General features: G+C 39.2%; 1 protein-coding gene across 1 annotated transcript in view; it reads left to right on the top strand.

Annotated features, from left to right (window-relative positions):
- LOC100533544 (kinesin 3) overlaps positions 1 to 22500 on the top strand; it is a gene marked incomplete in the record, with an annotated part of 110535 nt that overhangs the window by 65929 nt on the left and 22106 nt on the right. The window contains 13 exon segments of the mRNA XM_035970078.1: positions 1362 to 1499; positions 2385 to 2503; positions 3131 to 3219; positions 5702 to 5831; positions 6686 to 6866; positions 8748 to 8838; positions 9337 to 9455; positions 10846 to 10935; positions 15047 to 15085; positions 18858 to 18929; positions 19959 to 20110; positions 20718 to 20823; positions 22190 to 22304. Of these exon segments, the coding sequence (XP_035825971.1) occupies positions 1362 to 1499; positions 2385 to 2503; positions 3131 to 3219; positions 5702 to 5831; positions 6686 to 6866; positions 8748 to 8838; positions 9337 to 9455; positions 10846 to 10935; positions 15047 to 15085; positions 18858 to 18929; positions 19959 to 20110; positions 20718 to 20823; positions 22190 to 22304 (1441 nt within the window).

The raw sequence follows: 22500 nt of genomic DNA, 5'->3' as shown, positions 1-22500 counted from the left end.
TCATCCTCATCATTATTGTGCTCAGTATTTAGAAACGAACAGCATTTTTACAAGCATAACTTATCCTTACATTTATTTGTACTGTACCATGAGTTTCCCTTAAGTTTTTCGTTCGCCTGACTAATGTTCGCCCCATGTTTTTGTATATTATGTCAACCACTTGGTTCCATTAATGTTTTTTTCTTTTCTCAATGGGTTAAAGATAAGTTCTTTGTCTTTTTGTTTACTTGGAAATCTGCTTCATATGCTATTTTTGCCCCCTTTATGATTGTTCTTTATGATTGTTCTTTATGATTGTTCTTTATGATTGTGGGCCTTTGTTTTGCGATGTTATGAATATGTATGCCAAGCGTATGCCTTGCTTACCCTATTTTAAAACACATAATATGTGTTCAGCGAAACGACTGGAGTAAGTTGAAGCTGTGAAAAGATAATCAGATATGGTTTTCTTTCCATTAGACCATCTGTAAGAAAAGATAATCAACTATGGTTTTCTTTATATCAGACCTTCTGTAAAAAAAAAAATTAAATATGCTTTTCTGTCCACCAGTCCGTAATTAACTTATCGAGAATTTACTTAACTATTTTGTAATGACTGTTCCATTAGTCATGTGAGGGGGAGGTGCTTACTGTTGTTAAAATTCTTCAAGCATGAATTGTGCTAAAAGAAGTAATATGTCATATTGATAATTTTTAATGCAGAGCTTACTTTGACTCAGTTGTGCTTCATAATCTATTCCATAATCAGAATGAGTTCAGTGTACACACAGTATCATTTCCATGTAGTTGCAATAAAGACTATTCAATGAACAGGACACTGTTGGATGTGTTATATAATTTGAAATTATTATGTTATTATATAATATATATAATATTTATGTAAAAGTATATGCACATAAAAAGTTCAAGTATTTATATTTGTGTGTGAATGTGGTATGTGTATGTTTCTATGTATGTAGGTGTGTTTTGTGTCATAGCCTTTCAGCGATTCAAAAGTTAATTGTGTGAGTGTTTGGCGGGTGCTCTGGTGTGGTTTGCTTTTTCTTTCCTATCAAATATCTATCGTCTTTATCTTCCCTCCTTCTTTTTTGTGTTTGTTACTCTCTTGTAACACCTCTAATCTTCAGCACTTATATGACCTTATTGTGTTGCAAGTGACGTAAAACTCTTACTAAAACTAAAAAATTATCCCGTCTTTATCTCCCCTCCTTCTTTTTATCTTTGTTACTCTCTTGTAACACCTTTAATCTTCGTCACTTATATGACCTTATTGTGTTGCAAGTGCCGTAAAACTCTAACTAAAACTTTTTTTAAAGAAAAGTTCATTGTGGCTGACTTTTTGTTGCTGCTTCCCCCTGCAGGCAGCGCCTGGAGTTGATGCGTGAGATGTACCACAACGAGGCGGAGCTGTCTCCGACCTCCCCCGAGCCCAACATAGACAGCATGACCGGCGGCGATCCCTTCTACGACAGGTTCCCCTGGTTCCGGCTGGTCGGCAGGTCAGACATTTTGTCGTAATGAATAAGACTCTTTTAATATGTGTTTATTTGTTTTACTCTGTGTCTCTTGTCTCTCTCTGTCTTTTTGTGTGTGCATGTGTGTCTCTCTCTCTTTCTCAGTCTTTTTGTCTCTTTTTCTCTCTCTTTCTCTCTCTCTTTCTCTCTCTCTCTCTCTTTCTCACTCTCTCACTCACTCTCTCTGCCTTTTTCTTTCTCTCTCACCCTTTCTGTCTGTCTGTCTGTCTTTCACTCTTGTCTCTTTCTTTCTATATCTGTTTTTTTCCCTCTGTATCTGTCTGTCTGCCAGCCTGTCTGTCTGTGTCTCTCCCCCTTCTCTTAATAATTTTACATCTGAAACCATGCTACCCTCACCTACTTCAATCGCAAATATTTCAACTTCTATTCAAGATAGACGAGTGGGTTTTTTTCATAGAAAACAAACAAAATGAATAAGCTTTCAGATTATACCAATAACTTCTCATGGCCAAAAATTTGAGAGGGCCTCGTTCCACCAATTTGTGACATATTTATCTTTGTGTAGTCAGCAAGCTGTTCAACTATTTTAAGCCCAGTAAGCCACATTTTTCTGGAGAAAGGAAAAAGTGGTTTCTTCTTCAAACGATTGTGCCTACTTTATGTATCCATTTCTACTTTTTTCAACATTTAAAATTTCAATTTTAACAAAATGTTTCTTAAGCACATTCTACCGATACCACATATAAAGAAACTGCAATTTAAAAACAAATTCAAATTTTTAAGGTGTCGCTTGTTTCTGAAAACCTTGCGTGTATGAGGTGAATTTCTGAAAGGTTTGTCTGTATGATGTAAATTTCAAGTTATGAAAACTTGACCTGAATGCTTGTTGTATTTGTATTTTCTCTTCAGAGCATTTGTGTACCTGAGCAACCTGTTCTACCCTGTGCCTCTAGTGCACAGAGTCGCCATCGTCAATGACAAGGGAGATGTGAAAGGCTACCTACGTGTGGCTGTGCAAGCCATTACGGGTAGGGGAAAAGTTGTTGTAGTCGTTGCTGTTGTCATGGTTGCTGTTCATCTGGCAGCCGATACTGCTGTGTACAATTGTGTTTTCTTACAAATGTTCCTTTGACTTTGACTCTGAAACTACATACAGTCAAACCTGCTTTTACTGTCACCCATCCAAAACAATCATTTGAACCAATGACAACTTCCCACTTCGCACCTTACAATATTATAATAATACTGGTGGGCGGTTGGCAGATGTCGTGGTGCTGGTGTAGATTGCTCCTTTTTTTCCTGTCAGACATCTGTCTTCCTTATCTCTCCTCCTTCTTTTGTTTGTAGTAATACCTTTAATCTTTGACCCTTATATAACTTGATTATGTTGCAAGTATTGAAAAACTCTCTCTAAAATTAGAATAAAATCTAACTTTCTATAACATACACCTGTCCAAAACTACAATCACCTTTTCAGATGACCACTTCCCACTTCCTTTTTTCTATATTATAATGATACTACCCAAGGCAGTGTAAGACAGCCACTTAACTCCTCGAAAATGGGTGGTGGGCTTGGACAATTTCCAAAGTATTTTTTTTTCTTCAAGTTATTTCCTGCCTTCCCACTGTTATCCCTGTTTTTCTTTCCATTCTAGACAAAGACGAACCTCAGGAGTTCACCCCAGGCATCAAGCAGTCTGGCAATGCCAAGATAACTTTCTCTGACGAGGAGTACTTCAACAAGGTTGGCATTTACTATTTCTTCATATTGACTGCTCAGTGTAAGACTTCACCAAATGTCACTTTTCCAAATGGCACATGGCGGTGTGTTACGCTCAGCAGTCTATATAATCATATGTCGTGCTTATGTGTATGTACGTATGTATGTAGTGCATATCTCACGGCGCACCGGCAATGGAATTTTAATTGCCGCCGTGGGTTCCCCGCCGGGTGCCTTATCACATCGGGGTCATGGGGGTTAGCTCCCTGTCGCCGCTCTGTCTGGGCCGACTTAATTTTTGGTACTTTTCAACGTACAATTTAAGGTGTATCCTTGTATTTATGGTAATTCTCATTTAGTGCACCCAAAGCACGCATTTCTGCTCTTGAGACTCAAAAAAGAACGGACATTGTAACTTGTCTGGTTATTTCGTTAGTCGCGCTGGAGTGGGCAATGCTAAATTGTAATTTTTTTTGGACTAGCGTGAATGAAAAAAAATCAATATAAAAAAAAGGCCTTGTCAAAATCTGTCGAACTTTTGGAACATGAACGACATAGCATTGGGTGCAGATACTCAGAAAAGATGGTATCTGCGCATATAATAAAAGGTTGTAATTTTGCAATTTTATCCATCGGGCACACAATTCACTGTGAAGTAATTCCTCCAAAGACAACTTTATGTGTCTAATATAATCGTGAATATTCCCATATTTTCTCGAAAATTTGTAAAAGTTACCATGAAGTTTCTCTAAGAAAAGTACAAATCGATTTTAGTGCTAGAATACATCTTCAGCGTAGATCTAATACACGAACAGTATCTGTTACACTCCAGAAATTCCTTACTTTTCTTAAAACGCTAAGTCTAGGTTTTGTAAGTTGACTGAATAATAGGGATGACTTCTCGTAATTGGGTTGTAAGAATAATTTCTAGCTTTCCTGGGACACTGAATCAGCATTAGACTTTTCCAGCTTTTTTTTCGTTTCTATGACCATTTGCAATAACTGACAATGTAACTGATTTCTTTACATTCATCATTGTGTCCGCGCATATTTCCGACTCAAAAACTAAGAATGAATGTTTTAGCTGTCATTATTTTTATTTCATATGAGAAGTTTATCTCTACCCTTGTATTTACACAGTTTTGTGGGTTTTTTATTCGCTTATATTATATCTTTTTAGTTGTATGCAGGCTGCCACAGACACAGCATGATTCATGAACAAATGCAGAGTCACTTTCTCTTATTTAATAGTAAAATAAGAGCTAACGTTGATCGTCTTTAGTTTAAAAATGCAGATGTGCATCTTTCTTCTCTTATAACTTGACTATTACTATTCGTGTAGATTTAAGATTTCTCATGGTAAAAGACATGATATTTAACACAGATTTTGGAGAGATCTGTCAAGCCTTTTTTAAATTATCAATCGTTTATTCATAAGTTTGTAACTAAAATAGGACAAATTGGGTATTCTACAAACACTTGTCTAGAACAAAAACTAAGGCACAGAAATTAACCATTGTAACGCAGAATAAATCTCAAGACATTGAGCGTTTAGTACATCCGTGAAATGGTTTGCTGTGTGGGATTGGGAAGAAGTTGTATCGTTTTAAACATAGTCAAAAATGCGAACTTCCTGACCGACACCGACAAAGTCGCTTCAGGGCTCATTAACCCCGTGACCCCGAGCTGGGGAACTCCCGCAGGCTGCTGAGTCACGCTAACTAAAAGTAACAGAATCAGGCGAAAAGTGACGCCGTGATCTTTGAGTGACTGCGTCGTCAGGCACATATGCTATTGCACCCCTCCCTCATGCACATACACACAGACTCTTACACACTTTGGTATAAATACAAACATGCTCTAATACCTTCCTGTCCAAGACAATCACCTGTACAAACGACCACTTTCCCCTTTATTCCTTGCGTTTTTTATTTAATCATAATGACACTTTCCAAGACACCATCCTGTCTAAGACAGCCACTGTGCTCTTCAACAATGGGTGACTGTCTTAGACAATTTCAACTGTACTGAAAAGATCTTTTCTTTGTTAGATTTGGAACAATTCATTTATACACAATGTTATCCACCCATAGCAGACAAGCAAAAATGCTTCTATAAATAACACGTTAGAACCCAACTCACTTAAAAAACAGCTTGTATCCATACACTACTCAGACCGTTGTTGATTTGTCACTGATATTGTAAGATCTTTGACTACGGGTGACCTACTCAGACTATTTTGACTGTTTAAATGTACTTTGCTTACTTACTTACTTGCTTGGTTGGAAAATAGGTATCACTGCAGGCGGTACAATGCCATAGCTGCTCCTCCTTCCTCTCCAGGATCCATGAAAGGGTTGGCTTGCTGATCGTGCCAGTTATCAGCTGGTTGGATATTCTTCTGGCTTTTCCACACAGGTTGCTGTCTCTCCCCGACTCTCTTTGCACTGGTAAAAAATGTTATCCCGCAGTACTGATCATTTCCTCTTTTTTTTTTTTTTATCAGAAGCAGGAGAAAACCACGAGCTTCCCTCTGCCGGATCAGCTGGCAAAGAAACTGGAGGCTGTCTCCTCCATGGAGGAGCTGAGGATTGTGGAGGGCGAGGGGCAGAACCAGGACAGTTCCATTACTACAGGTGAGGGGGGAGAGAAGGGTAGGGATTTGGGCTGTTCCATCATTCATTGCTATGGTAAGATGAGGGAGATGGAGGGGTGGGGTCAGATTCTGGATATTTTCATAATGCATAAAGGGATGTGGTCTTACAGGTGGGAATTTGGAATGTTCCACGATTACAAGTGGAAGGGGGGGTGTCCTTGAGTAAGACCATACAAACTAAAAACAACGGAAGAGTAGTGACCAGCAATGGCATGTTTGTGAGATTGTCCATAAAGGTGTGTTATAATGAACTGTGTAGCCTTACTTGATTATTGTATATTTTGTATCTTTTCTCGTATACCATTATGTTGTAAACCTAATTGACAAAATCTATCTAAGTAGAATTTTATTTAATGTAGAAAGGTGCATTTAACTCTTACCACACTGTATCGTTGCATCATCCTGTCCCCTTCTGACTTGTTTTTTTTCTTTGCTTTTGCTTTCCTCTTCCCTTTAGTGACCGCTTGCTCCCTCTCTTCTTTCACCTTATTTGTTGTGCACTCCCTCATTTTGCACATGCAGTTGGTTAGAGGGCGCCTCTGGTTTTTCCTCTGTACTTCCTGTCTGTTTGTCTTACTTTCTCACTGCATTATACAACCATGATTGTGCTGATGTGCTTCTCTTAACTCTGGTGTGATTTGCTCCTTCTTCCCTATCAAACATCTATCATCCTTATCTCTCCTCCTTCTTTTTTCCTTATGTTACTCTCCTGTAACACCTCTAATCTTCGGCTCATATTTGACCTAATTGTGTTGCAAGTGCCGTTAAACTCTTATTAAATCTAAAACTTCTTTTAACTCATATTCAAACTTTACTCGTCTACTCTTTGTCCAGAGATGCATCAGGTGACCGGCGACAACCGCTCGGACTCGGACAAGATTGACTACTGCCCGGAGATGATCAGCTCAGAGCTGCCCGAGCACCTGACCATCAACAGCCAGTTCCAGTTCCGGGTCACCATCCTGCAGGCCTCCTACATCTCGCCGGAGTACGCCGACATCTTCTGTCAGTTCAAGTAAGTCGCTCAAAGTTCCAATAAGTCGCTCAAAGTTCAAATAAGTCGCTCAAAGTTCAAATAAGTCGTTCAAAGTTCCAATAAGTCGGAGTTTAAGTAAGTTGCTGAACATTCAAATCAGTCAGTTCCACTAACTGCACTATATGCTTCTAGTGAAGTTGAGATCATTTCAGAATGCTATCAGGTCTGCTGGAGTAATAATGTAGATTGTAAAGGGCATAAAGCTTGCTGTTGAGCTGGCATTTGCGCTATACAGGCTATCTATTATTATTATTATTATTATTACTGGTGCTTGCTGTCACTTCATGTACTATTTTGTCACCGAATTAATGTTAAATCATAACGATGTGCTTTTTTTCATTCAATCAAACAAAACAAACTTCAGTAAGTTTAAGTAAGTTGCTGAAAGCTCAAGTAAGTTGGCTGTAATGTTTTCTGTAAGTTGAAGTAAGTTTCTTATCGTGTTTTCCATCCGTTGAAATAGTATTCTGCAACTGCAGTAAAGTTTTATCATGATTATGTGCATCTCTTTACCAAAATCAAACAAAGCAAACTTCTTCTGTCAGTTTAAGTAGTCCTTTATGGTGACATCTCTCTATTCAAATAAGTCGTCACAGTGTCTTCTTCTGTGACACGTCTTTTTGGACTCTTCTTTTAATTTGAGCAAGTGTCAATCACACGTCTTTTGTCGTCTCAAATTGATTTGAGAAATGCATCTGTTTGACTAGTGATGGACAGTAAGCTATATTGAATTTAATATCTCTGGGATTTGTTGTATGTTAATTTGAAAATATGCACCATTCTGTCACAGTTTTCCCACTTGTTGCTGTTTTCTAAATTATGCTTATGGGCCCTTTTTTATAACTTTGTAAACTTTGAGGGTGTAAAATATTGATATCAATCCTGGGAAAAGAACTGAATGCAGAATAGAAAAGGCAGAAAATGGCTGAACATGTTTGCAAGAAAAAAGAGTTCAGGCAGAAGGACAGGAAAGGAAGGCGCCTGCGTGGATGAAATGAAAACAATAAATGTGTCAAGACGCGGTGGACTAAGATGCTTGTCAATTTTTGGGCATGTGGACTTATTGGTGTCATCTTAAAGCTTGGGCATTTGTCTATTTTTCAATTTAAAAATTAACCATCTATCTTAGATAGGAATGGAGATATTTATGACTGGAGGAGGTGGGGTTTCAGAGGTAAAATTAGCTTTAAAAATGGCCTCCAAAGTTGGGTGATTTGCATAGCTAGAGAGTCCTTGGGAACTGAAAATTTACATTTTGTGTATCTTTACTCAATGTGTTTTTAGTTAATTCACACAGAAATGTCTTTTTAAATGGACAAGATGTTGAGCCAAACAACAAAAATTTGATAAAAATTGCTAAACCGGCAGAAAAATGCAGATATCTTCAATTTCATTATTTTGATGAGTGCCTGATTTCACCTTGATGCCTCTCAAATACCTCTCTTATTTGTACCGTTGGGGGAACTTAGTGTGTTCAATGCATACTCAGTGTAAATCAGCAGGTACAATAATGTCCCAATCCTTGTAATAACACTCTGCCACAGTCAATTTCATGAAAACCCATTTGTGTTCGTCATTTTTCTGCACCCTAGGCTTTTTTAGGTGGGAAGACAGGGTGATTTATTCATACAATTAATAGGTAAGTGAAAAGGGTTCCACAGGCAATATTCATGGTTGTTGTAATGATTACAAGTGGAAAGATGGGAGATATGGGTCAAGTTTGTGCTCGCATTTCACTGTGTTTGGTGGCTGAACTAAGTTTCTGTTTCTCTCTCCTTCCCTCTTTCCTTTCCTCCCCCCCCCCTTCCTCTCCTCCCCCACTCCCACCCCCACCCCTCCCAACCACACCCATGCACACAGTTTCCTGCACCGCCACGATGAGGCATTCTCCACTGAGCCTCTCAAGAACACTGGCAAGGGACCACCACTGGGCTTCTACCACGTTCAGAATGTGAGTGGCTAACTTGCACAAATGACCACTGCACACTGGTTGTTTTTTTGTGTGTGTTGTTGTTTTTTTGGGTTGTTTTTTAGTGTGTGTTTGTTTTTTTGGTTTTTTTTGTTTTTTTCTTTTTCATTTTACTCATTTTCTTCATAAATTCTTCTCTCATTTTGGCATAGTTTCCTTGAGCTCTAAATGGCCTATAGTAGAGTGCATTTAATGTTAAATGCTCTTTAGCGAAAGAGTCACTCACTATCTTTTCTGCTCACTCATTATCCTTCCTTTTCACTCCTAATCCTTTCTTCTCTTTTGTTCTTTTTTACTCTCCCTCACTGTGCTTTCTTGTCAATCATTATTCTTTCCTCTCACTCTTTGTTTTTTCCTCTCACTCACCTTAATTTCTTCTCACACTCATTATTCTTTCTTCACACTCATCATTCTTTGTCCTGATTTATTATTCTTTCTTCTCATTAATTATAAATTCTTTTTTCTCTCCAACGCCTGCAGTTCACGGTGAATGTGACCAAGTCGTTCATCGACTATGTGAAGAGCCAGCCACTGGTCTTTGAGGTGCTGGGACACTACCAACAGCACCCACTGCACGAGCAGGCAAAGGACTGCCCCTAGTGAGTACTCACACACTGGACCACACAAATTTTTTGTTTCTTTCTTATTTTGTAAATCACCAGCAAGTTTTTTAAAATGACTACTCAGTGTCTTCCTCACTGAAAACAGGGTATTGTGGATTCTTACACTAAGCAATCGAAATGTTCTAAGCCTAGAAATTAAAAATTTTCTGGAGAGAGAAATTTTTTTAAAATTTTTTAACGAAATATTGCACCTGCATTATGTATCTTTACTTGCTTTTTTTCAACCTGTAGAATTTGAAACCCCCCCCCCCCCCCCAGAGCAGTGCCACTGCCTGTAGTATCTTTAGGCCATTCCCAAAGGGGGGACATTTCTCGAGGGGGGACATTTCTCGAGGGGGGACATTTCTCGTTCAAGCACAGTAGAATTGTAAATGGGCTGATTCATGTCATGCTCATAACTGTGCCTGAATTACAACAGAGAACTGCTGCTTTTTCTTTCTTTATCCTTACTTTTGTCATTTTCCTCAACTTCTTTTGTATGTTTGTCACTCTCTTGTAACCTTCTATTTCCGGGGTGCCTTGATAGTCGAAGTAGATCTTGTGCTATTGAAGCTAGAGAGGTGAGCAGAGAAAGTCTGATTCCCTGTAAAGACTTCTCTCTTGACACCCACCCCTTGGCGCTCATATGACCTTATGCAGTTGCGAGCACCGTAAAACCCTCTACTATAGATGAACAAAAATAAAAATTTGAATTTGAATTTTGACAAAATGTTTTGTGAGTACTTGCAAGCGATACCACAGATTGAGAAACTGCCATAACAGAATTTTTCAAAGTTTCAAGCTTCGTACGACTGAACAGCTTGCCAATGAAATGTTTTACACCCCTTTGACACTCTTTGGTTCTCTGGGGGGGAAGGGAGTGGGATTTTTTTCATTTCATGAGTTTTTAAATTGATTTTGAATATTGTCCTCCTTACTCAAAATGTCGTCGCTCTGTGCCTTCCTCACTAAAAACGTTGTCTGGATCTTCCAGAGTGTTGATCTTCTTCACTTTAAGTGCTGTCTCTCTGACTGGTGAAAGTGTTGCCTTACTCAAAACATTGTCCTACTGTGTCTTCCTGACTCAAAATCAGGACTGCTCAGTATTAGACTTTCCCATACACAATTTTGAAAAGAGAGGTATGACGGATTCTTACACTGAGCAGCCTTGGGTGGTTGGCGGGTGCTCTGGTGTGGTTTGCTCCTGAACATCTATCATCCTGATCTCTCCTTCTTCTTTTTGGTGTTTGTTACTCTCTTGTAACAACTCTGATCTTCGGCACTTATATGACCTTATTGTGTTGCAAGTGCCGTAAAACTCTTTAAAAAAGCTGAGCTGCCGAAATGTTGCCTTCCTCACTCAAAATGCCGTCCTACTCATCCCCAGTGTGAGGCCGCCCCCAAGCCGCAGTTTCCCCAGCATGCCAGTGTCCAAGCCGGTACCCTCACCCAAGTTCGGCATCGTCACTGCTCCAAGGTACTGGACACTTGACCCCTGACCTCTCCACCCCCCACCCCCCCTCCCCCGACATATGCAGATACATACATACATACTCCACACTCACTCATGTATGCGCACATAAATGTGCACACTATGTGTTCAGTGGACTTTATTTTGTGTGCTACAATGTTGTCGTAGACTGTGGACTTGTTGCTTTGTTTGAGGTGTCCTATTGACGTTCACCCCTGACCCTCAGTGGTGTTTTTTAGCCGTGGTTTCTTTTTTGTTATCACTTCACTTCTCCATTGCTAAAATGTATTGTGAGTGTTTTGGGGTTTTCTTTTATCTCTTTGTGCTTCGATTTTTGTCTTTTGATATTCATTTTCATATATCTACTTGCTCACTCAGTCGTAGATACTTGCTAAGTGGTGGTCGAACGCCTGCTGACAAACACACACACACACACACACACACACATACATGCACTCACACACACATACACACAGTCACACACTCAAATATACACCTGCACTCTCATTTGTGCAGGCATACACTTAAGCACGCACAAAAACGCTTATCTTTGATGATTCACTTAGACACACACACACACACACACACACACATACACACACACACACACACACACACATACACACACACACACACACACACACACACACACATATATATATATTTCCTTTGTTTTCATTATGTAACATAAATATTCAGTGTCTTTATGTTTTATTTGTCATCAGTCTTCTATCAACTGTGTTGTATTCAGTAACCTCTTTCCTTTGCAATGTTCGTATTAAGTTGGCGTGTTACTGTGTGTTTACTTCCTTGTTAAGTTTTTGCCTAGGATTTTTAGTGGAAATAATTTATTTGACTATTCAAGTTCCTCATTTCTCTTCAGTGTGATGTTCTTTTGCCACAATAAGCATGTGAATAGAATTAATGTTCTAGTGAGTGTCAGTTAAATTGTTGTGCAAAGCATGGTATTGAATTTTCTGCTGTAGTCTCACAAGTTTGTGCCTCTGTGTGTAATGTGTTTGTGAGTGCTGTGGCCAGTGTCAAAATTAACTACGTCCCAGTCTCGAAGAGATTTGACTCAAAACTACCTGTTGTCAGAATGTGTTTGTTGAACTTGATGTGAAGCATTTCGGTGTCCAAATTAGTTACGTCTCATTGACATTTGACTCATATTCCAATGTCGCAAATATCCTTTTCATGGGTAAAGTAAAGTACAATCAAAACTGTCTTAGTCAGTCACCCATTGTCAAGGAGAAAAGTGTCTGTCTTTCACAGTGTTATTATATTATAAAAGTATTCTGTTCATGTTATTTCTTTGCATCGCAACGGATAAAAATAATCCCAATTCCTGCCACGGCGTTTACAGACTAGACCAAACTGTGTCAATGGAGCTGTTAGTGTTAGACTAGTGCATTTAACTCAAAGCAGCTGATGATTTTCCAGATAAAACTGGAAATCAACATCTCTAGAATTATCTGAATATTGGGCAATATTTTAAAAGTCTTGGTGCAACATGAATAAGACAACATAGTCTGTAAATTTTAAGTCCCCACAAGCGCATTTCAGTGTGGTCGAAAAAGTTCCGGATTTTTTTAAAAAGCCAGTTGGCACCATAGTTGACTTGGCCACTAAACGTTTGTGTCATTGTGTCAATGTATGCGCATTGAGTCTTGTAAGATCCCCCCCCCCCCCTTCAATGTTTCGGTCTCCGTGATTTTGTTGAATTATTTCATTTCTCATTTTGTCTACATGAGATGTCTGTGATTTCACCTTTAGTGTAGCCTTTCTCTTTAATTTGTAGATGATATTTGTTTCAGCATGCAGAAATAATATTTCTGTAATTGTATCTGCATGCCTTAGCGATTTTTCGCTTTAGTGTGTGCTTTCTGTTCTGAACATCTTGGTAAATTCCAGTAGGAAAGAAGAGGACGAGGAAGCAGATGAAGAGGATGAAGAGCAAGATAGTAAACAAAGAAAGAAGAAGGAGAGGTATGTTTTCAGTTCTTTTTTTTGGTTTGTAATAAAGGCTTTTGTGGACAAGAAGGGAAAGGTCAAGATTTCTATTCAGTATGAAGAAGATTTTGTAGGTTCTTTGTGTAGCACGGAAGGGTGTTTGTCTAGATGGACTATTAGCGTGGCCCAGTATTTCTTTTTTTATACTCTCAGTGATCACCAGCGTCTGTCCCAGACCTGCTGGCTCTTGAGACAAAGAGAGATGAGAGAGAGAAACGAGAGAGAGAGAGAGAGACAGACAGAGAGAGAGAGAGAAATGAGAGAGAAAGAGAAATGAGAGAGAGAGAGAAAGAAATGAGAAAGAGAGGGAGATAATTTCAAAGTTTCATGGATAGAAGGACAAAAGATGGGCTGTTGGTAGTATTTAGCATTTGAGATGCCATCCAAGCATAGTCTGTCATCCCTTGAATAGAAATTGCTTTAATAGTCATGAATGACCATCCTAAAAGAAGTGTTCTTCTCCCAGACTGAGTTTACGTTTGCAAAGTAAAGAAATCTGTATTTTACAGTATTTGAAAGTGTACAAAGAATTTAAATGCACCCATGGCATGTTTTTACACAGAAATTTAACAAGATGTTTGTATCTGACCCCCATTTACATTGCCCCAGTTCTTCAGTGCTTCCTTTCCATAAAAGTAAAATTAACAATATCTTCTCATCAGGGCGTCTTCTCTTCAACTGTCAGACAAATGGCTGAGAGATTACTTCTTGTTAGTAGCCTGCTGTGTGATATTTCCTACCTTGTTTTTATGCATCTTGCCTTCTCCCCTCCGCCAATAGTTGTTCCCTCCATATGCTTACTCAACTCATCAATGAGAACAGGACACAGTACACGCTACATGAGGTCTTTAGTCCGTGGTACATCAGGGCTCACTTATACTCAGCTCAGCTCAGAACACACACTCATGTGTTGAACCAGTTGTAGTCTTGCCCAAGTTTCTTAGCTCAGTTCTCCACACATAACACACTTGCACAAGGAGATCAGGACACTTTTGTCATTAACATGCAACACGCTTGCTCAGGACAGAATTGTATTCCATGTACGACACACTTGCACAAAGAGCTCCGGACATATGAATTGTACTCCACACATGACACTCATACACCAGAAGTCCATGCATACTTATATACTGTATATCTTTGTGGCTTAGGATACGAGTTACTCACTTACATAAGACCTATAACTCATGACACAACAAATACGTATAATCAGGGGCACACTGCCTTTTTAGTTCTTCGGACTATGTGGAAGTCAAACAAAGGAGTGAACACTGAGCAATGCAGTAAATAGCTGTTTTGAGAAAAAACAATGAGATATAGTTAACACTGTGGATGTATGCTAAAGACTCTAGTAAGACAGTTTGAGACTTGGGGTAGGCAGATGGAAATCAGCTGATAAGCCAGATGTTGCTGATGCGAAAAGGGTTGACTTAGATCTTCAGAGCATGACATACATTCAAATGGTAATAGAATCCTGTTCCTTCTGGCTTCAGATTATTCCTTAAAATAGTTTGCTTTCTCCCTGAGTTTGATGTGTTTGCTTTCTTTTGCACCTTGCATACATTGCAGAGGTTTTTGTTTTCCCCCTCATTCTTCCATGGTCCTTTCAGCTTTCCATCCTCTTCCTTCTCTTTTCATCATGTGTAATGCACATCTATACAAACAAATGCACACGCACACACGCAGACACACACACACACACACACACACACACAAAACACACACATTCTCAAAACACGCACACACATATGCACTCACTCGCACAGAACACACACACAATTGCACACGTTCATTTCGCACTCTTTGGTCCTATTTGTAATACTTTACCATACTCTCAATACCTTTGTGTATGTTTGGGGGTAAAAAGTAGATTTGGACTTTGAATTTTTTTGTCCCTCCTCTGAATTTACTTTTACTTTTACATAATTATTGTCATTATTATTGGTATGGTATAAATCTGTATTTGTTTGGTGATTGTGATATGAATAGTAAGTGCTTTTATTCTTGTTTTGGTATATGTGCGTACATGATTGTGTTTTGCTATATTTCTATATTCTTAAGTGTGTACACTATGATTTACCGTGCTATGATTGTTGCTGTTTAGGTCCCTCATTCTCAATGTGTCCAAGGCTGCAGGCTTTCGGTAAGGAAGAAACTTCTGGTTGCTAGAGCATGCTGGGATGCGCATGAGCTACCTGGTGCTGGGTTGCTAACATTGTGACTTAACCAGTGTATTATCTTTTCTACTTTTATATCAAATATGTAGCCTCTTTACGTACTCTTTACGAGGTGCTTGTACAGATGCCTTGCTGTATAACTTAACCAGTATCATTGCCAATAACAAATATGTGAAAAATCTCTTTACTAACTCTTTTCTTAGGGCTGGTGTTATTAGTTTTGTAACTTACCGAGTGGAAGTGAGACTTTTTTACTCAATAATAAAAGTGAAGATGACTTCAACAGCACCCACTTCTGTACGATGCAGCCCGAGGCACTTTACAATACCCATGTCTTAACGTAAAATATATGTGCCCTAACTTACGTACATAACTTCCTCTGATTAACTCTAACACACAAGTAGACATCATACTATCAAAAATTGCTATGGTGACAAAATAAAAAATTTTAAGGGATTTTCATTTTTTTATGTACAGCATGCTTTTTCGTGGAACTGGCTGATCCTATGCCAATGTAAAGTTTGCTAGAACATGTTGGCTTGGCGTGACTTGCAGGTGATGGTTTTGCTAGCTTTATCGAAGCGGTGAATTTGCATCAGTGATAGCAAACAACTAACTATTATGCTTGCAGTCCTCTCTTTGGTGGAAAAACATGCATTCCAAGCAGAAACATCCGATCTTTGATAATGCTTTTTGTTTGGATCACTTACTGTAAAATAATTGCATTTTCTTTGCTAGACCCTTCAAGTAAAAAGGTGTTCTCAACTAAAAGCTGCTACTTATATTTAACCTGGTGACTAAGAGAAAACATCTGTCAGTGTCAGCTATTCAAGAAGTTGGATGACCAAGCTGTTAGGTTTTTATCATTTTGTTCTCTGCTTTTATCGTATGGCTTTGTTAACTTTAGCCAATAGCTGATGTATTAATTTTTAGGTACTGCGGTTCTGTTGACTTTCTGGCTGAGGGATTTCCTCACTTTTTTCTATCTGTCAGTTTGTTTAGCAAGCATCAGTGTGTTTTCCACGAGGGGATTACAAAATAAATCTTCGTTCAAGGCCTCTTTTCTACCCTACTTGTAAAGTGTGTTTAGAAAATCTGGCAAATGAAAGGCAACTGCTTTGAGGGTTTTTGGTTTTCTAATCTGTAGTTACTAGACTCACACCTGTTATTTTTATGAATGGAGTGACTGTAGATATTTTAAAATATGATCAGACTTGACATGACATGTATAAGCTCATTCAACCCCTTCTTTCCCCCCCCCCCCCCCCCTGTCCTCATCACTGGCACACACACACACACACATGCGCGCACGCGCACACACACACACACACACACACACACACACACACACACACACACACACACACACACACACACACACACTCACACACTCACAAGAGCCTACCCCTCCCCCCTACCCATGTTGCTCTGACTTCCTGATTTTCAATTTTTTTTCAATCCATGTGCTTAATTTTTATAAAATATTATTACCAACTAGTAATCTACAAATAATATTCTTACACATAATGTGTGCTATATGTTACCTACATATTATGTTTTCTCTTTTAATCCTTGTGGTGGTGGACTACTTTAAGGTATCGAATAAAAGGGGGGTGGGAAATAAACGAGGAGGGGGGGGGGGTTGGACATGTGGTCCAAAATTAATAAACGAGGGAATGGAATAAATCTGTTTTATTTCTCCTTTATTGAATAAAAGAACAAGAGATCATGAAATTTTAGTGATTTTAGTAAGTTACTTTGCCCATTTAGGAACAAACCAATTTCATTAAAAAACCCACCCAGTACCAGTACTAATACTGAGGGTAATTTGCCGTTTACAAAACAAAAAAAAGTAATTCAGATATATTTAGATTCTAGATACAATGTTTCACATGATCGTCGGTCATTGCAAGCTGGAAAATAATAAGTGAGGGATATGGAATAAGGAGCTGCAAAAAATAAGCGGGGGTGGGGCGGGGGGGGCGGGGGGGGGGGGGGGGGGGCGCTTATTCGATACCTCGGAGTATGAGTTTTAATACCTTTTTATGTTATTGTTTTTAACTGTCTGGAATGTTTAGCAGCCATCATGATGCTTCTTGCATTGCTCTCTCCATGCCACTTGCGCTGTGCTTTTGTAATTGTTACTTACTTACTAGTGAAAGTGGCTTCAGGATGTGGATGCTTTTTTTCACTAGGTACTTTCAAGACTCATTATGGGGTGGGAAGAATGTTGTTCTCAATTAAAAGAATCTTGCTGTTTTGGGCACTGTAATAAGAAAATGTAGGAAGCGAACTGCATGGAGATGGCGTAATGCGAAAACTGGGAAAATTTTACGTCTGTGTGTGACATATTTTTGTCTTCTCGGCGTTGCAATTTGTTTATTGCATACAGCACTTGCATGCTGTGCTAATATTGTGTGTTAATTTATGGCAGAAGCCTTATCTCTAAGGATAAACCCAAGCCATTGGTGGGTGGTCTGCTGTTGTCTTTTTTTTTTGTTTTTGGTAAGTGTTTTGCGGCACTTGCAACTGCATTAGGTCATATGAGTGTGCGAGACATATTAAACATTTTCAGTTGGTAGGAAATTTTAAATTTTGTCCGGGTGGTGGCTGAAGCTTAATCTTATAGATTTTGGACCGCTAAGGGATCTTTAGTGTGCGCAACTTGCCCACAGGACCTCCGAGATTTTTCACCTTTATCTGAGAAGATATGGTGTAGATCTTACCTACCATAAGATTAGGGGTGTTTTGCTGAAAGACAACAGTAAGAAGGAGCCAAGGAATAGCAGTAGAAAGGCTGGAGAAAGCATCAGGAGCCCAGGCAAAGGATAGTCTGTTCCTTTTACTAAGTTTCAATATTGCTTTTGCTCTCGGCTGCTCCAGGGAAGATTTAGCTGTTATTGTACAGACTGTGTTATAAAATGCCAAACAGCTCAAGGCTAATTTCAAAGAGCAGAAAGCTTCGTAATCCTGTGTTTCATCGGGATAAGTGTGTTGAAATGTACACAAAACATGGGTGCTTGTGACTATTGTTCTACTCTCATCTGTTTATCTCATGACGATCTTTATATTTACTTTCTTTTTTAATTTTTATGTTTCCATTGTTAACAAAACTGCCTTTTATAAAACGCACTCACTGTTTAAAGGTCATCATTTAGAGGTCTCTACACCAGCATTTGTGCTTAAGCTATTACATTGTATATTTTTTGCTGGTGCTCTCAAAGGCAAAAGTTCGATTCTTTACGTGGGGCTGTCTGTTTTGTGGGATATTACCATCTTTTTTCCTGGAAGATAGTTTCCTGTTCAGCTCAAGTTGGCCTAGATAGTTCTTCTAAGTGATAATGTTCAATGTGTCCCAGGCACTCAAATGACCTTATGCAGTTGTGGGTGCCGTAAAACACTTCCCCCAAAAAAATATAATTTAGAAATGTATATCCATCATCCTTATATATGTTTTTCTGGAAAATGTTTATTTAGAAGATCATATTTGCCTAACTGAGGTCAAAGGAAATGTGTACATACGCGTGATTGCTGAAATGTGCTCTTTTGTCTTTTATCTATGCTCTTTAATGAGGTGTTCTCGCTGGATTTTTGTACATGCATTAAATGAGATGTGTTTATGCATCAGACTTTTTCCTTATCACCTCGTGCAGTTGCGAGCGCCGTAAAACCTCTATTTTAAAAAAAAAGACTTTTTTCCACGTGTGTGATGTGATGCGTTCATTTTGTCTTCCCCAGCTCCAGCCCTGTGCACTCCCAGTGTGATCTCCTGGTTTGGTTTGAGATTTGTGAACTGGCACCAAATGGAGAGTGAGTTACACGTTGATCTGAGGGTGGGCGCATGTCTGTCTGAATGTGTGGGCGTCGACAGGCTCCAAATATAAGAGGGTTACTTGTTCATTCTCTTGTTTGTGTGTGTGTGTGTGTGCGCGCGTGTGTGTTCGAAGTGGATGTGTGTACTTTTAACGGTGCCCAGTAGGGAGAGAGTTGGGTGTTTCTTCTTTGTATGTGAGTGTGTGTGCTGTGTGTTGCTTCTGTGTGGACCTGAGAGATCAAAACTGAAAAAGATGACATACATCTGGAAAATTACAATGCAAAGATACAAAAAATAGGAACTCTAAGGAGTACCATACCATCAATGATCAAGATAAAAAAAAAAAGAGGATCACAGCTTTTGAAAGAAATGTTACAGAAGAACTCTAAAAATATCCTGCAAACTGAAAATAAGGCAAAAATAAATACGAAGGAAGATAGGAATAGAAATGCTAGCACTCCTCCTAAACGTAATGCAACTTATCCTGAACTACTTTGGGCTTCAACCATCCTAATTAACTTAAGAAGCATGTTTTTGGAGCAATAATAATAATAGATAGCATTTGTATAGCGCATATCCCCGCTCAACAGCAGGCTCTATGCGCTTTACACTATATTATTACCCCAGCAGACCATAGAGCACTCCGAAACATTCTCAGCTTCCCGGGAAGCATACAAGCAATGGTTGAAGGCATGGGAGGAAAGTGAGTGGAAAACAATTTTTGAACCCCAGCTGGTGTTAAGCAGATATACCAAGCCCAAAATTGTGAATTAAAAAAAAAAATTACAGTTTCTTTATCTATGGTGTCAATTGCACGTACTTGTAAAATATTTGGTTTAAATTCAAATTTTAAATGTTGTAAAAAGCAAGATACAATACATAACGTAGGTACCATTTGTGAAAGATTTGAAACAGCTCTTTATCTCTCCTGAAAAATGTAACAGTTGAAGAGCTAGCCGACAATAATTATGTGCCTGTGTTTGTATCTCACTGACCTCTCTATTTCCCTCTCCGCATCCCCAAAGATATGTTCCGGTTGTGGTTGACCACTCTGACGACCTCCCGACCCGCGGCGTGTTCCAGCTCCACCAGGGCATTCAGCGGCGTCTGCGGATAACCATTGTACACGAAAAGAGGACCCACTTTGCCTGGAAGGACGTCCGCGAGCTGGTCGTTGGTAAGCTTCAGTTTGCTTGGCCATCTGTGTCTTTGAGTAGGTCACCTGTGTTTGTGTGTGTCTTTGAAAAAGTCAAATGTATTGACTCTCTTGGCAGATGGTTAGAGAGAGAGGGCCAGTGTCTCGTGGTAGTTCTTTTGTTTCCTGCAGTTGTTTCTGACTGCTTTTCTTGCTTTCTCCTAGCACTAAACGACCAATATTGCAACAGTGTGTTTCTGTGTATTCACACATTTGAACAGACTGTCAAGGCTGGTGGATGGTTGGTGGGTGCTCTGGTGTGATTTGCTTTTTCTTTCCATCAAGCATCTCTTTACCTCTCTTCCTTTTGAGGGTGGTTGGCGGGTGCTCTGGTGTGGTTTGCTCCTTCTTTCATGTAAAACAACTATCGTCTTTTTCTCTCCTTCTTTTTTTTTTATTTGTTACTCTTCAATATCAACTCCACTCTTTGGTATTTATATGACCTAAATTCGTTGTGAGTGCCATAAAACGCTCACAAAGACTAATAAAAGTCTTATTTGCCGGGATCTTGTAAGTCTTTTTGACACACTTTTACTCTGATGTGGCAACATATTTATATATCTATTGGTTTTTATCCAACTGTCTCCAGGTCGCATCAGGAACACACAGGAGTTTTACGATTATGACATAGAGACAACCGTACTCTCTCTGGGTCTATTCCCCGCGCATTTCCTACAGTACAACAATGACGACAGGTGAGTTGAGAAACTGTTCTCTTCATATCTATAATAATAATAATAGATTGCATTTATATAACGCTCTGTCCCATACTAGTATAAGCTCTGTGCTTATCAGTTTCTACCCTCTTAACTCTTTAAACCCCATCAGACGCTGGGAACATCCGGTGGTAATAACCGTGTTGCTGCATCCGATACTAGTGACAACTGTTTCGTTTTATTTAGTACTAGTTTTTGCTTGTTTTTCGGAGCTATTCTAGAACCAAGTTTTTTTGTAGCCTTTGTTTCCGCCATTTAGAAGTTGAAGGCAAGCTTTGGGGGTTATAATGAGATATAGTGCACCAGGTTTAGGTGACTGAAGAAAATAGGTGACTGAAGAAAAAACTCCAGGAAACTGTGGAAAAAAAATCAGGGTTTAAAGAGTTAGTATGGGTGGTTGGAAGGCGCAACTGGTAGATTCTGCATCCTGTTTCCCTCATTTGTTTCTGTCTGTCTGTTTTGCTTTTCCCCCGCGCTAAATGACCATTCATATGTCAGTGTTCTTATCTTCAGTCGAACAATAATAACAACAACAACAAAAATGCCTCAGCAGTATTTGTTTTTGTCAGGTTTCCCTTTGTCCAGCCTCCTATTTGTCAATCAAGTCCTTTTGTACAACCATGTATGGTCAATCACTCTTATGTACAACCTTTTTTTTTCCCAATCATTCCCTTTTACAACCTTCTTTTTCATCTATCGTCCTTATCTCTCATTCTTTTTAGTGTTTGTTACTCCCTTGTAATGCCTCTAATCTTTGGCACTTATTTGACCTTATTGTGTTGCAAGTGCCGTAGAACTCTTACGAAAATGAAAACGGAACAAAACCTTTTTGTCAGTCATACCTTTAGAGCAAACTTCCATTTTTCAGTCATTCCATTTGTTTATTCAATATGGCTTGGCCACTGAAGTTTGATAGTTTGTGGAGTTAGAAGATCAAGTGGGGTCAGATGAATACAAAATATAAACATGCCCCATTGTTGACAAAGATGTGCCATCTGAAAGCTCATGCATTGAAGGATTCTGTATTGTTTGCAAGCTGTTCAACTGTTGTAAGCCCAGAAAGCAATGTTTATCAGGAGAGAGAAAAAACCTTTTTCATTCTTTTAACAATTGTGCATAAATTATGTATCTTTTCTTGCATTTATGGGCGGTTGGCAGGAGGTCTGGTGTTGTTTGCCCCTTCTTTCCTTTCAAACATCTGTCCTCCTTATCTTTCCTCCTTAGTTTTTGTGTTTGATACTCCCTTGCAACACCCTCTAATTTTCAGCACTTATATGACCTAATTGTGTTGCAAGTGCTGTAAAACGCTTACAAAAATGAAAGCTAAAACTTGCTGTGTCCACAGAGTGTTCTTTGTCTTTGAGGCTGCCTGGGACAGCAGCTTGCACAACTCCACCATGCTGAACCGTGTCACAGCCTATGGGGAGAAGGTCTACATGACTCTCTCAGCTTATCTTGAGGTGAGGGTCTGCATCGTCCTTCAGGGCACAAACATAATAGTATGATAAGAATGGTGTAGAATCTCTCTCTCTCCTTCCCTCCCTCCTCTCTCCCTCTATCTGTCTCTCTCTCTCTCTCTCTCTCTCTCTCTCTCTCTCTCTCTCTCTATCTATCTATCTATCTATCTATCTATCTATCTACCTACCTATCTATGCA

Source organism: Aplysia californica, unplaced genomic scaffold, assembly GCF_000002075.1.
Source record: "Aplysia californica isolate F4 #8 unplaced genomic scaffold, AplCal3.0 scaffold00217, whole genome shotgun sequence".
Lineage (NCBI taxonomy): Eukaryota > Metazoa > Mollusca > Gastropoda > Aplysiida > Aplysiidae > Aplysia > Aplysia californica.
This window is presented reverse-complemented; position numbering and strand designations above follow the sequence as displayed.